Raw genomic sequence first — 17,388 nt, forward strand, 5'->3', positions numbered from 1 at the left:
ATGCCGGTAAACAAATTAAATAAAATTATCACGGTCGATAGCATCGCAAGCCTGAGGATTAAGGATGGAAATCTAGTGATTGTGACAAAATAAATGATGCATCGCTGTTGTTCTTTATCCTGCGATCATAGCAACAACGATTAACCGTTTGTCGTCAAGTTATCACAACAAACTACGCTCCGCGAATAATGCATCATTCTGCATGTGTGCTAACGATCAAATGTTCGCAAACACAAATTTCAATTTCTGGAGGAATTTTATGCTTTTACTCTGGAATTTGACCCGTGATAAGCAACACTTGCCGAGGAGTCCTCTGCACTTCCACAAGTAGTTACTGGGAGTTTGGATATGGGGGAGGGATTCGTTTTGGCAAACGATAAATATATAATTTGAAATGAATGCGCCTAACCGGATTCGCGATATTACTCGATAAACGCATTGAACGCCGAACAAGTGTTCGTCACTCGGAGCAAGTGACAAGATCAGAAGATCAAACACTACTAACGCGTTCCGTGATCCGCGACACTATTCCACCTTGCCACGCGAGCGGCGCGCAACACGATTGGTTTTGCCCTCATCACCCGCCCCCGAAGAAGCAAGCGTCAAGGTCGAAGCATCAAACAGAACTGTTACTCGCAATATGTTACAATATCCGACAAACGGTTTGTCCCACGACAAACAGTGCATCAGATGCTCCAGACGCGCAATGAGGTGTTGCAATCTTAATTTTGCAAGAAAGACGGCCCTCTTTGACCGTTCAAATACTGTGTTGTTAGCCGCTAGAGTTGATATTTTTCCATCCTTGCCAAGGATACCTACAGAAAATATTCCAGAGACTCCTCCACGGGTTTCTTCAAGGCCTACTCCAAAAATGTGTAGTAATTGTCCTTGAGAAATTTCTCCAGTGTTTCAATCAACGAATCTTCCATGAATTTTCTTAGGATTTCCAATAAGATTTTTAGGGACTGCTTCAAAAATTTGACCAGTAATTTCTGCAAGGCATATAGCATATACCAGTAATGCGAAAAAAGTACGTGTCTCAAGCACTAAAATACCGCCGTTCACTAAATTTGAGGTTGTTGAATATTTTGCCGTTTTCAAAAATGTCACAGCATGCCTTTGGGATATTGGATGTTGAACATACATTATTTATCGTTTGTAGTCCATTTTCATGCAAGTTTATCAGCTTGTATTATATGCTGATTTTTGTGCTTAATTTACTATAGATATCAGTATTAAACTTTGTAATACTTTGTAACTTTGTTGGTGAAAACGTTCTTTTCGATTTTTGGAATAGCACTGCAACTGGATATTTGAAAGAAACAAATAATTTTATATGGAGGATGCAAGCATGATCAAAAATGCAATTTGATCGATATTAAATCGGAGAAATTTAACCAAACTTGTATGTTCCGTACAAAATATTAAGTCCTATTCAGCATGTTTGATGGATTTTATTGTCGACAAAAATAATAAATCATAGTTTAAACTTTATTCAAGCATCAATACTAATTATATTTTCTACAAACTTGATAACCTGTAGCACAAAGATGCGACGTGTTGGAACTTTTCTAAGTGCGGCAACGGATTCAGCAATTCCAAATTTACTGGAGACACATACAGGGTGTTCAATAAGTTCGAATACACTTTATACACTTTAAAAATGTGTTAAAGAAATGAAAATACAAGATATTTTTTTCGAAGTCAATTTCTATTAAAGCAATGTTTATTGAGAACCATTAGGGCATATCAGCTGAGAGCAACCCCCCCTCTCCCCTTTTGTGCTTTATGACGAGTTTGAGACGTTACGCAAAAGAATCGCACGCACCTGGTCCATCGGCATCTCGTCCCAGATCTTGGAAATCAGCTTCTTAAATTGGTCCATAGTGCTCACTTGTTGTTTGGTCAGCATCTACGACCATAGATAAAAGTCCATGGGTTATGTTCCGGGGAGCTGGGAGGCCACAAAGTCTTATCAAGAAAATCAGTCAAATTCTCTCGACACCACGCTTGGACGATATTCGCCGTGTGGGCCGGTGCACCGTCCTGCTCAACGAAGTAATGATGTTGCTAATTTCTCATCAGATAACACGAACTCCCTACCTACGAGCCGCAAAAATATCAGTTTGGTTCTATTCAGGCTCTTTTCATTGTAGCCTCCATTACTCCGTGAACCTTACGTCCCAGGCTTGTATTCCAGGTCCATCTTCATGATGGTGTGAGCAGTCCCGAACGACACATCCAGATCAGCAGCAGTCTCCGGATCGAGCGGTTCATTTTTCGGCGAACCCTGTCCCTCACCACCTTGATGGCTGCTGGCGTCCTCTCCGAACGCGACCGCCTGGATGTTACACGTCCTTGCAAGAGCCAGTACCGACGGATGGTGGTATAAATGAAATTTCGCTTCACCCCATGGAATTTCAACCACTGCGTCGGAATATGTCACTGGGCCGCTCACCTCTCGCCACGGAATAAAGATTAACAAGGCAGGCTCTTTACTGATGTAAATATTAAGTTTGATTGTAAACATGTGACGTCACTGCTATCGTACCATGGACAAATGTACGGGTTCACTATTTGGCGTTTTAGCGGTGCCGTGTTATTTATGTGACCATAGCAACCAGTGAATTCAGCACCGCTCAAACGTCAAATTATTGAACTCGTGCATCGGTCCAATAGAAATATAAGTAGTAGAACGCTAGTGGCGTTGTTGTCACAAAATTGATTTTAATAATTATTGCCTTAAATTATGGGTTTTTATTGTTTGTTCAATACCATGTTGTTGTTTTGGTTTTGAAAATTAATCTGACACTTTGAAGCCCGGTACTCACGCTGTCAGTTCGTGGCAAACTAGATGTTGGTAACACGAACAGCAGCGACATTAGCATTCTTAGGTTAATGCTTCTACTATCGGTCCATATACCTTCCAGATCACTAGATCATTTTTTTTCACAAATTTGTTCGAAGTGGTTAGGAATGACGTCGTTAAGTAGCTGTCAGTTTTCGGAATATATCACCTTCTCAATATAGTATACCGTGACCTTTCGCAAACAACTTTACTATGACGTCGCGGTACTCTTTCATGGTGCGCGGTAAACAAACATAAAATGACAACAAGTCTACATCATGTGCGTCGGTTATCCTAAACACACGCCAAATATTAATCATATCCGAATCATTACAAAAAACATATAGCTTTTTCCATAATGCTTTTCATACAACTTTCATTTTGAAATCCTATAGATAGATTTCATTACGAACTTCACATAACTTTTATATAAAAAGTAGATATCTAGTGAAACCAATTGCAGCTGAAGTAATAGACTGAATCATATAACCTTCAAATGAAACCATTAAAGATTATATTGGTTTCTCTAATGAAAAGGATTAGATTCATAATTAGCGATTTCTCTGGGTTACACTGCATATTTCTAATTAAAATTTTGGAATAAATACAAACGTTTAGGCATTTATATACAGTTTTACCATTGAACACATTTATTTAGCATTTCATGAGGTACATAGCAGTTATATTAGAGTAGTCTACTAAGGTAATTTGGTTTACCAGATATAGTCAACAGCGAAGAAAAGGGAACGAAAGGTTAGAGCTCGGATGTCTCTTCTTCTTCTTCCCTGAGGTCGAAGCTATCGTCTGACCGCTTCTCTTTGGGGCCCGGTACCAATGCCATATGGCTAAACGAATCCATCACCTAGAATGCTTCTGCTAAAAAGATTGTGGCAATTGATTATGAGCATACAATTTCTGAAAAAAAAAACGACGTCTATGAAACTAAAATTAAATGGTGCTTCGTTTTCCGATACCTACATCGTTGGAATGCAATTTTAGAAAAAGAATTATGAGGCAGGGTCAAAGAGTTATGCCGCATTCTGTAATAGAAGAAAAACATATTATACTGTATGCTATCAACTGTTTTTACAACGTACCTTTGAAAACTTGCAACAACTCAGATAAAAAGATTCACTACTGTGCAATGACTGACATGGTCGACAGCAGATAAACAGATAATAGGATTTTTTCACATTATACAATCATACACCATTTATCTGATTTTGTGATAATCGGCCAGACAATTGATATCCAAAATGTTTTATGTGAAGTTCAAATTGCTTTCATATGAATAATATTCAACCTTTATTGGATCCTCATATAGGTGTTAATGAATAACTATGAAATCTATTAAATTACGATTCCGGTATGGATATATGATTTTTCAGATAAATGCAGTCGGATTAGTTGGTTCAGTGTACGAGGCTAAAGTTGACACCAATACCAATACACAGAAGGCACATGGTGCGCACCTACACAACAATGAATAGTTGTATTCGAACTTATTGAACACCCTGTAGTTAGAAAACTGAAAAGGAATACGCGATTGGACTCCCCATGAACACAAAGAAATTACAGAGGGTTTTACCTGGAATAGATATAGAATCTCGAATATATATAGCTAATGATTTCAGTAGTGCACCAAGTCTCGCATAACTTGTGATCTCACCCTGATAGCCATTTGTAAACGAGTGTGTAGCTTGTTGTTACCGAGCTAACGAATGGATTTACACGTTATTCAACAATGCTACGATGCAAAGAAGATCCTCCTCTATCTCACAGTGGTGATAGTTTTCACCCTGGTCGTCCATTAGAAACAAGGAGCTGCACGCTCGGTTACCAATGGCTTTTAGGGCGAGATCACAAGTTATGCAAGAAGTATTTAAAAAAATCATGCATATTTGTAGTTGAAAACGTAAAAACTGTATGGGGAACTCACAAATGACACAGCAAATTATATCAAGTGCTTTGTTTATTAGCACGTTCTTTCGAATTCTTATAGATGGAGACGTCAAACGGTATGTTTTGATCGTTGAATGGAAAAATCTTTGGTCGAAACAGGCCCGGACGGAACCTGTGCAAGGTACTCTGGAGTGGCCATGTTTGTTGGTACTAAATTTATCATTCGTTTATTGACATGTTCTTGTGAATTCACAAAAAAATTGAGAAGTCGCTTGACATATTCTGGACATAGAACGAGAATGTCCTCAAAGAGCGGAACCTGTGCTAGCCGCTAAGGAGTGGCCATTTCAGTTGATAACGAATTAATTCCTCACGTATTCCTTCGATTCCACGAAGATAGAGATGTCGCATTGTACTTTTTGGACATAGGCCCCAGTGGAACCTGTGCCAGGTGCTCTGGAGTGACCACATTAGTTGATATCAAGTTAATTATTCGAATATTGACATATTCTTTTGTATTCACGAAGATTAAGACGTCGAACGGTATTTTTTTGATCAAAAAAATAACCGAAATGCCCCCAAAGAGGGCTCCGTTGGAAACAACAACAGTTTTCCGAAACGGTCCACTAAAAAAATTTTTTGTAAAAAAATTGAAATGATGGCAATCGATCATTATCCTACGTTTTACATAAAAACTTCGCTGTTGTAACAGCAATTTAACATTGCTCATTCATGTCAAATAACTGGACCTCTTAAAAGTCAACTGAGGTTGGTTTTAAAAAAATCGAATCGACGAAATTGCAATTATTTGAAAATGCCTTATCGGTGGTCGAGGACGTAAAGGTTAATAACTGTGGAAGTGTTCGTAAGAACACTAAGCTTAGAAAGCAAGCTCTGTCCCAATTGAGCAACGGGCACAATCATAGTTATTCTTGCGTAAATGAACTACATTAAGGTTTTTACACGGGGGATACGTGCAGTGTAAAAAAATCGTGTTAATCCGGAACCCGTGTATGGAAAACCGTGTTAGTTCCGGAATCCGTAATTGCGTGTAAATTTTGAAATCCACGCAAAAAATACCGTGTCTATTCCTAAAACCGTGTAAAAAAATTCTAAAAACGTGTTAAAACAACTTAAGTGTACGTTTATTGTGTAGGCTCAAGCGCCAGATGGCATAACTGAATCGAAATCAATTCTTGTGTATCATTTTTGTTATACATCAGTATGATTTGTGTTTACATTATGTTAGTTTGAGAAATCGGAGAACTCTCGGTTGTTACGAGGTTAGAAACTTTAATGATAATAAGTATAAAAGAAAGGATGTTTTGGTAGTCCAGTTGAACACTTATATCAATACTACAGCTACTTAGGCTATTTAGCTGATAAAACTTGAAGGGATAAGCTCTCCGCACTTGGAGAAGAGCTGAGCAGAAAGGTTTTATCGGAAGACAGTGATTGAATTGCAAAGAAAAACTACAACATGCAATCAAGGGAGGTCCGTAGCCTTGAGGTTACGCTTTCGCTTCATAAGCGGAGGGTCATGGGTTCGATTCCCAGCCCCTCCACAAAAAAAACCCGTCCATCCACCAGAAGATGCCGCACGTAGGGCCGTGCTTTGGGGAGCACATCCATCCTCTGTCAGTATCATCAGATGGTGGCTGAGGCAAACTGAACCTCTTCGAAGGCAGCTAGCCTCAAACGACTCAGGAACACGGCAAAGTAAACCACCGCAAGAGCTATGGACTATGGCTTATATGGGAATTGATTGGAATAACAGCAGAGCACTCTCCTACCTGTTCGGTGTGAGAGTAAAAGAGTAGAAGAAAGTGAAAGTAGATGTAAATATAGATTAGTTGAAAATAGATCTGTATCGGTAAAGAAGCTACAGATGAACTATGATTCCGGCACAGCTTAGTCTAGTGTCCAAACATCCGAAGAAACCCCTACAGAAGTCTTTGCAAGAACTTCTGGAGAAACCCTTAAAGGTATCTCTGGAAAATTCCAACTTACCAACCATTTACACTCCGGTATGAACCTTTTGCAGGATTCCTTGAAGCATTCTTTAAAAGAATCGCTAGAGTACATCCTGAACAAATTTTTGGAATATTATATAGGGGAACTTACGTATTCTCGGCAGTCTAAGCCGATGTTGCGCTTCTTCACACCGACAGATTTATCAAAATTCTTTTGGAAACGTTTTTACAACGCTGCGAACATCTCTTGTTAGTGTGACTATTGTCGACAGCCTCATTCTGTTCGGCAACTTTCCCATAAGAGCTGCTGGTGAATCTCTTCGGCAGCTCCAAATCTGTCGCATTTCGAGGCGTGTTCATTTGAATTGATGACATCTCTGGTGGTATTGTTTGTTCAGTCTCGGAAATCTCATCAGTGGGAAGCGGACAGAACAAAGAATCATCTGAAGGTTTTCATTGACGTGTTTTGATTGAATAATACTGTGAATTTGGCGTTTGAAATTTGGTTGCCGATAATAGTCGAATGGTGCCGAAGCCGAAAGTCTCCCTATATTATAGAACCATATTGATTTTTTTTTGATTGTTGGAACACTGAAAAAATCTCTGCAGGATTGTTTGGAGCAACCTATGGAGAAATTCCTGCAATAAATCTCGCATAGAAGCCATCGGCAATCGAGTTTTTATAAGCATAAGAATGGATGGAATCCTAGTTTTCAACTCTACAAACTCTACTCTCTTTACTTTTCGACAAAGAAAAGAACAGCGCCTATCGCCTAGTGTTGAAGTTTTTAATGTTGAAATACTCATTTGCTCAGAAACAACGAATTTTTTTCAGTGGCTTTTAGGGCGTTATCCTAATTGTTTCTCACATGATCACCTAAAATATTAATAAGCTACTTCTGAACACCTGGACCACATTTACTGGAAGAATCTAGAGTAGTTTATGAATATATCATGGAGCATTACATGAAAAAATGCATTTTTTTGGAGCACTTCTAAGGCGAATTCCTTAAAAAATCATTGTAAAACCATTGGAAAATGCTTGAGAAAACTGTTGATGAAATTCCTAAAAACAACTAGTGGAATTCTTAGTAATATCTGTGAAACAATGAAGAAATGACTCGTGAAATTCCAAAACAAAAAAAAATGAACCTTTTGCAGGCTTTGGGCCCAAACTTGGTCAATTACTAGGAAGAACCCTCGATGGAACCCCTGAATGGAATCTTAAAATAACACCTGGAGGAATTTTGGCCGAAGTTCCTCGAAGAATCTCATAAAACGAATGTGTAGATTGGTAGTGTTATTCGAACAACAAGCCAAGCCGTTCTCATAGGGGACGTTAGCCATAAGGAAGGACGTTTCAAGTAATAGTGTTTCGTATGGTATGCCCTCTTCAACATCTAATCCAATTTCTCTTGCCGTTCCTTTACGGTAACTATCCATTTAGTATTCATTGCTTTCTTCTCTATGCTTCCTCTTACTTTGAGCAAAATAGACCGATATGCCGGTAAACAAATTAAATATAATTATCACGGTCGATACCTTTGTATGTTTCCTTCAAGAGTTTAATCAGAAATTCTTCCAGAAATCGACTTTTTCAAGATTTATTGAAAAAAAAAACGTTCATGAATTAATAACAAAGGGGACCCAGATAGCCGTAGCGGTAAACGCGCAGCTATTCAGCATGACCAATGGTCATTGACCATGCTGAGGGTCGTGGGTTCGAATTCCACTGGTCGAGGATCTTTTCGTAAAGGAAATTTTCTCGATTCCCAGGGCATAGAGTATCTTCTTACCTGCCACACGATATACACATGCAAAAATGGTCAATCGGCAAAGAAAGCTCTCAGTTAATAACTGTGGAAGTGCTCATAAGAGCACTAATCTGAGAAGCAGGCTTTGTCCCAGTTGGGACGTAACGCCAGAAAGAAGAAGTTCATGAATTCTTTAAAATTTCAACCAGGAATTTAATTAAACATACCTCCAGTTTTTTTTAGTTTCTATCAAGGATTCCTCCACCAATTTATTCGGGAGATTCCCAAAAAAGTTTTAAAAGATTGTGAGAAAAAAATCCCTGAAATTTCTCCTCAAATTTCTTCGTGGAATCTCTAGGGAACTTTATTTAAATTTGTTAAGGGAGTTCCTGAAAAAATCCAGGAGAAACTCCTTGATAATTACTTTAATAATTGATGTAGCATTTCTCGTGGATTAGAAGTTACTCAATGAGGGAGTCAAATCCCTGAATGCAATGCTACAGAAATCCCTAGAAACTCCATAAAATGATCTACCAGAGGTTGAACACCTGTATGTAGTATTAAAATATGATTCGCGTTCAGTCTCTAACGCGATCCGACTACAAAGGTTCTGACATTGATTCAACTCTACGTCATATCAGTACAAATTTCAATACTAGGTTCGAAAATCAGGATTGTAGTTTTCATAACCTGTAAAGAAATAATAAAATAATATGTTAATCAGCCCACAATTTGGAAAGCATATCTTCTTCAACTATACCATTCATCCAGTAAAAGGTACCGAAATGATGTGATAACATAAAGAATACCAAAATAGAAATAGGTAGACACAACAGTATTTATGAACACAAGATTATTTCACGGTTTGATTTTCTATGAAAGAGGATTTATGCAGCCCAGTCATTTTAGGTGGGTGAAGTTTCCAGCATGTTTACTGAAAAGTACAACTTCCTTTGAATGAAGACAAACCGAAGCCAATCCTCAAATTTTCAAGAGAGCAAATCTAAAGAACCAGACAATCGAAAATTTGATCGATTGGTAATCATGTTTAAAGATCGCCGGATATCCAATTCTCCAGATTTGTGTTCTTGAAAATTTGAGGTTTGGCTTCGATCTTCACCTTAGAAATAAGCCTTAATTCACGCAATTACAAACCGGCACTTTTCAAAATTATTCTAAAAAACTCTCCTTTTCCCCATTCCAGCTACGACGACATTCCGGACCTACCGAAGAGCCACCCACCGGCAGTGCCTCGCAAAGTATACCGGCAGGATCTGGTCCTGAAAGCCTTGGATCAGAACCACCCGGAACAGACTACCACCTTCAAGAAACCGCCAATCTTCCCATCGCCCGCTCGCAGCAACTCGATGATCCCGACGGACACCGCCTCGACCACGCTCCCGCTCCAGAAGGAGGAATCCCGCCGACGGTCGTTCGACATCCACGAGATCAACAAACCTCCGTCCAGGATTAGTTTGGTCGGGTCCAACTGGCGCAAGGATGAAAAGTCGGAACGCAGTGTTCGCGATAAGATTGCTATGTTTTCGCATGGGTCGGGCGGAGGTGGAGGAGGAGGAGGGAGTAGTGATGGGGGATCGGAAAATCAAGGGCACCCAACGCTGCGGAAATATAGCAAGGATTTCACTAAGAGTTCGGAGAACTTGTTGGGAAGCGAAAGTGGATTCGCAAGGAAAGCTGTTGATCCAATTGAGGCGTACGCTACTCTGAGGAAGAAAGCCCATAGCGTGGAGAACCTGGACGATGTGGATAGTGTTCAGAATGTAGCTGAATTCAGAACGGCGGAGAACGGCTCGTACAAAACCAAATTTGGACTGGAGACATCGAAACCGGTAGTATTGGGTAAGGCATACAGCGTAGAGAATTTGAACCCATCCAATGGAATGATGGCTTCGAATGGAGATAGCAAAGTAGATAATGGAGGAATGTTTGGTAATGCCAAGATTTTGTCAAGAACCACCAGTTTTTCTGGATATTCCAACGGCAATAGCCTCGCGACGATCAACAGCAACAACAACGTTGAGGAAAGAAGAAAGTCATCCATTACCAGCTTACTCGAACAACGAAAGAAATCCATGTCCAAGCTGCGTGGTTTAGTTATTCCGGAGAAGGTGCCTGAAACGGAAGTGTTGCCCGACTCGAAGATCATCGGTCTACCCATCATCAAAAGTAAAGACTCAGAGAAGATTCTCTCATCGAACGTACTTAACAAAATTCCAGAGAATTCGTACAGCCGCAAAACGGCTACACTTCCAACGCCTGCCAAATCCAACGGGAGCTCATTCCAACCGATGATTGCACCGAAGCCCACCGTCACAGAGCTCGGTGGAACCTACAAAAGCATTTTCCGTAACCTGAACGGTGCATCTCCCAAGGCTGACCTGAAAACAGAGATAGACGAACAAGGTTTCCGGCGACCTCTAGGACCTGTTCCTCCAGCAAAGCCTCCAAGAACGTCACTTGTGTATCCACCGCCGAAAGGTATGGACCAACACAGTCACACCACCGAAGATGAAAGTGACGACAGCGATTCGGTGATGAGTTCTCGAATTTCTTCGCCTCCAGTATCGCCGGTAGCACCTTCGTCACCTGAGAAGTACGTCCTCACGCGAACACTCAGCTCTGAAACGAACACTTCGATCACAAGCTCGAATTCAACGCTGACATCGAGCTCGGGATCGCAAGCAAGCTGCAGCTCGGTCGGAAGCACACCAGCCATCGACATGAGTCGTCGAATCTCCAAGTCTTCTTCAAATGAGATGACCATGAACAGAAAGAATGTTCTAGCTTCTGCCAAGTGCCGTAGCGGACGTGGAGATTTGAAGATCGAAGATGCTGCCAATGGGAAAGCAAAGCGGTACGAAGACGGTGACAGTACGGATGGTTACGAAGAGGAACAGAGGAGAAAGTCCAAGTCGAAGCCGAGAGGATCGATCGGAAGTGGAAAGTCAAACGGGTTCGACGAAAAAGAACTGACTCACTACAAGGTGGTGGACACGGTAGACAGTATTGTAGATAAGGTAATCAAGGTGGCTTCCTACGTTGAGGTGGTTTCGGATGTTGAAGAAGACGCTAGCGTAGAGACGGAAGTGGTCGTTCCTATGCAGAAACCGGTAGAGATAATCAAGGAAAAAATCGGTTTTGCAACGGCGAAGAGCGCGTCGGTGGTAGACAATGGCTCAACAAACTCCATGACTGATCTGGCCAAATGGGTTCGTCATGAAGCAGCCAAGGCGATTGTTGCCAAGGAAGTTGAAACTCCAGCAAGGCCCGATGTTAAGAAGTTCGCTCGATCGTTTTCGGAGCAAATTTCCAAAGCCGCTGAAGAAATTCAAACTCCAACAAAACGTGAGCTGCGATCATCGGTCGATACAAAGAAGCTCAATTTGGCAGAGATTAGAAAGTCTTTCGAGGCCAAGTCCAACAATAGCACGGTAGTTCCAGCACCTGTTAAGACCATGGCGAAGGAAATCACTGCGCCGGTTACAAAATCCACTCCAACAACCGCGGTCAATAGCAGTCATGACCGTTTCTCATCCTGGGACTCGCTGGCTTCGTCATCCTCGGGCGTTTCGTCACTGCAAACGAACAGTTTGCTGGGCAATGCGGTAGTCAACTGTACCGGATCGTCCCAAACGTTACAGAGCACCCCCTCGGACTACGGTAGCTTCTCGTCGCTGGGAAGCAGCCATAGTCTGATCACACCCCAAGATTTGCAACTGATCATCGAAGAAGCAGATCCTCCACTGGCGACGCCGGAAGCTTTCGTTATTGTTCTCCAGCGTGAGACTCCAGAGTCAAGTATTGGAATTACGTTGGCCGGTGGATCAGATTACGAAGCAAAGGAGATTACGGTAAGTTGAACTGCTTGCCTGACTATGTGATATGTTTTCTAATGTTTATGTTTCTGTTTATAGATTCACAAGATCTTGAACAACTCCCCAGCGGAGAAAGATGGTAGATTGCGACGAGGAGATCGTATTCTCTCCATCAACGGACTGAGCATGCGCGGATTGACCCATCGGGAGTCGCTAAGTGTACTAAAGGTATAGTTCAAGAGTACACTTGAAAATATGGTCATTGCTTAAAATGGTATTTCGCTCTTTTCAGACACCTCGCCCAGAAGTGGTCATGGTGATAACTCGGTCCAAATCATTGGTCATCGATAACAGCACCCTTTCGAAGACCAAAAGGCCTTCACTGGGATCGCTGAGCTCGTTGGCAGAGAAAAACGAAATTCCCGACTACGAGCGCAAGATCAAAATCCAGCACAAAGCGTCGCGATCGCTTGATCTGGATCTGGATATTGTTTCCAACGAAGGTATGGATCGATCGTTTTGGCAATAGTGATCTGCCTGGTGCAATTTAGACGTACGCTAACGATTTCTCTCTTTGTTTCCAGCTGAAAGCGTTTTCGATGGAACCGCTTCAGAAGACGGTTTGCTCTCAGCTGATGAGTCAAAATGTTCCTCGATCACACCTGCTAGTGGTAAGTTTAATTGAGATCAACTTAATCGCAGATTACTGATTGTTGTTATTCCTCGTTTCAGATGGTATTGCCTCCCCAGTCGAGGGAAGCCGAGTAATAGAAATTCTTAAGGACGGTGCCGGTCTCGGGTTCTCAATCGAAGGTGGTTTCGATTCGCCTACCGGAAACAAGCCGCTTATGATCAAGAAGATCTTCATGGGTAGGTTGATAGTATTTTGGCTAAATGATGGAACAGTCATCCTAACGATAATCTTAATTTCCATCAACAGGTGGCGCCGCGGAAAAATCCGGCTTGCTGAAGGCCGGCGAAGAAATTGTTGCCATTAATGACATTTCAATCGAGCGCATGACTCGGATACAAGTCTGGAACATGATGAAGAAACTACCGAATGGTAACGTGCGGATCATGCTCAAGTGATCGGATTTCCCGTGTGCCGGAGAGTGGTTGGATGTATACAAAGAGAGATCGAGACACCGAAAGAGAGCGAGCCGTACTTTTTTACACGTTACGTTTTGCTATAAATATATATTTACTGTAGGAAAACTATGCTAGTTCAATAAGGCAGAATGCAATTCGCGCCAAGCGATTCAATTCAGCAGCAATAATAATCAAATTATTATCTCTATTTTTCGTATACAGCCCAAGCTTTTTAAAAAAACCCTTAGGAGTAAGAAAATTGTTGATTGTATATTTTATATATTTGCCCCTTTTGGAACGTTGTATACAAAAAAGTAATTTATAAACTTTTTGGAATGCGCCCGAATCCAACTGAAACAATTTGGACCGAGAACGCAAATCAAAAATTAATTTAGACTGATCTGTGTATAGAAAATGGAGCAAAAAACTGGGTAACGTATCTGTGAAAAAAACTAAATTCAAATCAAATCGAAACAAACGATCGCGATTGTTCTAGTTTAAGCTATTTTGAGCAAACGTGTGGAACGCATTTCCACGGAATCGTACTAACACTAGCAATAGAACTATCGCCCAGCAGTTCAAGGCAATTAACAAGCGATGAGCCCGGCCACTTGGCCACAAACACACATAGGATACAATTCGATGCAATTTTTTCAAACAAGAAACTTCTTGCCCGCCCTATCCCCTTTGGCCACACCTGCGCTGGTACAAGGGCACTAATGATACATACTACGGACTAATCGTAACAATTATTTTAATCGGGCTCTAGAGTATTGTTTTTATCGATAGCGTGTATTTGCTGAAAGCCGAAATTAATCACGCTGCCCCGCTTGTTTCTAATCCCCCTTATTTAATTTTTCGTTTTGATTTTTGCATTTTATTTTTATTCGTGTAGATATTTATCAATGATCAATAGAGGAAACCCCGTTTAAATAAAATTTATGATGGAAAAAACTTTTTCAAAAAATATTTGCAGTATGGTTTTTTATGTACTTTATTTTTGAAAAGAAAAGCCCCTAGCTAAGTCGTCTCTACTAAAAGTCGTTGCATCCACTTTTCTCCTATCGCAACTTCCTAGCGATTTCTCTTCATCGATTTTCTCTTTAGTTAATTATTTGTTCTCGACTGCTATTATTCATTCATAATAAAGTAATCATCGGCCTTCGTCATTCTGCACCGTAATATGATACAAAAATCGACTCAATTTCGATCAAATTGATCATTGCAGATATATGTATAACAGGGTGTCTACTCGTTTAGCAAAATGAAATTCCCTGATATTTCCAGGTTTTTTCCAGGTTTTATAAAAATAATTCCAGGTTCAAGAAATACTGTAATTTTATATGTCTAAAACAAATTAATGAACGGAACTTTCAAGTGCATCAGTATGTGTCTTCTTGAAAGTATTTTTTGTACAGATTATGTACCATTCGTTTCCATCGGTCGTTTGGATAACTTAGACAGCTTCATGGGCGCTAAATTTAACTTTATTTGGATATGCGGCAATATATCTACAATCTAAATTAACACAAATAATTCGTAAAACTTTTGGATCCCGGATCCATTTTTTTATGATAGAAATCGCGTTCGACCGTATAACATTTGACTGTGGTAATATGATTAAATTATAAATGTTTGCATTTCATTCGAAAAAAATCTAAATTAGTCATGATTGTTACGAAATTTCGAATTGATTGTTGTTCAAGTTCCAGTTTACTTTTCGAATTTTTTGTCTGATGTTAAATGTTTTCCAATACCGTCGATGGGGGTGACAATGGGTCTAGGGGGTGAGATTGGGTCAAAACGGAAAATTATGATTTATGAAATATTTCTGATAATAACGCTGATATTACTAAAATTGATATCTCATATGTTAGGGAACATATTATTACACGTAATTCATCACAATATACATTTTTAGAAATAGTAGTTATTGTTTACTATATCTATAAACTTATATGTTGAAACTAGATAAAATTTACAGCATTAAATTTCTCCTGTGCAAAGTATAACGCATGTACTTTAACCTCTATCGTTGTATTAGTAGAAGGTTGAAAGACTTTTCATTACACTTCACAAGTATTTTCCGGAATCTAATTGATTTTTCCACAAAAATTTTATTTTTTTCGGTACGGTGTCTAAAACATTGAAAATGGGGGTGAGATTGGGTCAAGCAAGAACGATAGTAAATTAAATTGCAAGACCACTTTTTTGACATTTTACGGTGCCGGGTGTTCTCATTCCTCATTAAGATGTGTTTATTCTTTCTAAATACAGCATCTCTGAAACATCAAACAAGTCAACTTGAGGATTCCGTGCATCGAATAACAATGCAACGAATTTTGACAACTTCTAAAACCAGCAACTGTGTTTCGTGCGCAGCAACATCGTAAAATTTTATCAATTGTTTTTTTTAATAAATTTAATTTTTTATTAGTGTTTTCATATTACTGAACCATCTCACGAAAGTACGAATGAGTTGGATCGCTGAAATACCGGTACTATGAAGTCAAAATCTGCCTGAAATATATTGATCGAGGAATGTCACCGAAATATAACTATTTGCGAGGGTTTAAAATAATCACTGTTTCAGTACACCTCTGGGAAAACTGAATAGGCTTTATGGCAATGGGGATGAGACTTTGAAGATAATTTGAGGGAAACAAACAAGAAAAATTATGTAAACTTGACGATAAATGTTGGGTCTCATATATTTTCTCATAGCTCTTCAAATTTTTGGTATATTCGTTCTTTTAAGTGGGTTTATCATACTTGTGAAACATCTTAGATATCTTTTCATCTTGTTTGCATCGTATTTCATCAATATTTTTCAGCTGTGAATGGTTTTGCAATCATATTCTCAAAAATAAGTTATTTCAATAATAGTGACCCAATGTCACCCCCTCTATGGGGTGAGATTGGGTCATTTTTCATTCACTTGTAGTGCCGCTGTGAATAAATATTTTTCAATAATTTTTTGAACAGTTGTTAATGTACCATCAAAGTACATACACACCAAATTTGAAGTTTATTGGAGCTAAATTGCGATAGTTATTCAATAAACAAATCGTACATATGCCTTTTTGACCCATTGTCACCCCCAACGACGGTAATTTAAAAATTGAATGAGTTTCTTGAAAATATTAAAATTTAGATACCTCTTTCCAGTAAAAAAGAGATTAAAAAGTAATTAAAAAAAGACCGAAAAGAGAAAAAACAGTAATCAAAAACCGAAACCTAACAGGAACCAGGACAAAATAGTTTAATCAGACCAGGCATTTCTCTGAAAACATGTTTAAAACTTTTTTTTTTCAAATATTTTTTTGCGACATTACGACGACATACCAGCACATCTGGTATATGCCAGTAAAGGACAAACATTCATTGATGTATTACGACGACATTACGAAAGGGATAGATTCATATCTATATTTAAAATATTCACTCTCCAAAAATTTTCCTAAAGAATTCCTCCAAAAATTTTGTTTTTTTATATCTTAAAATAGAACCAAGATTTTTCCAAACATTATCACAAAACATACCACAAGGCTTTCATCAGAAATTCCTTCAGATATTTTTTGTGAAAAAAACCCTTAGTCCTCGAGGATTTTATCCGGTGATTCTCCAATTATTTTTTTTCTAGAACATCCTCCAAGACTCCCGTTTAAAACATGTTGTAATATTCAACTAAAACTTCTTCAGATGCCTCCAAGGATTTCTCAGGATTTTCTACAAAATTGTTCTTTAGAATTTTTATAAGATTTTGACTACAAATTTCTCTGAAGATACCTTCAGGATTGCGCCTAGGATTTCTTCTCGAAAATTCTTCTATTAATTCTAAGATATTTCTCAAGGAAGTTTGCAAAACCTTTTTCTCAAGCATTCTTCCAGGAGTTTTCACCAAGGAAATTTAAATGTAATTTCCCAGAAAGCTGAGAATTTAAAAAAAAATCCTTGACGTAAATTTATGGGTATCTTTTGTTACA

At 39.3% G+C, this 17,388-nt stretch overlaps 1 protein-coding gene across 5 annotated transcripts in view; it reads left to right on the forward strand.

Moving 5' to 3' along the window:
- Positions 1 to 14,371, forward strand: part of LOC5572713 — a 471,505-nt gene extending 457,134 nt beyond the window's left edge. For all 5 annotated transcript variants that reach the window (XM_021850448.1, XM_021850446.1, XM_021850444.1 and 2 more), the window contains 6 exons: positions 9,682 to 12,349; positions 12,413 to 12,541; positions 12,606 to 12,816; positions 12,898 to 12,984; positions 13,046 to 13,183; positions 13,254 to 14,371. In XM_021850448.1, coding sequence (XP_021706140.1) covers positions 9,682 to 12,349; positions 12,413 to 12,541; positions 12,606 to 12,816; positions 12,898 to 12,984; positions 13,046 to 13,183; positions 13,254 to 13,402 — 3,382 coding nt within the window. In that variant the 3' untranslated portion in view covers positions 13,403 to 14,371. The remainder of the gene's footprint in view (positions 1 to 9,681; positions 12,350 to 12,412; positions 12,542 to 12,605; positions 12,817 to 12,897; positions 12,985 to 13,045; positions 13,184 to 13,253) is intronic.
- Positions 14,372 to 17,388: the final 3,017 nt, after the last annotated feature.

Source organism: Aedes aegypti, chromosome 3 (assembly GCF_002204515.2).
Source record: "Aedes aegypti strain LVP_AGWG chromosome 3, AaegL5.0 Primary Assembly, whole genome shotgun sequence".
NCBI lineage: Eukaryota > Metazoa > Arthropoda > Insecta > Diptera > Culicidae > Aedes > Aedes aegypti.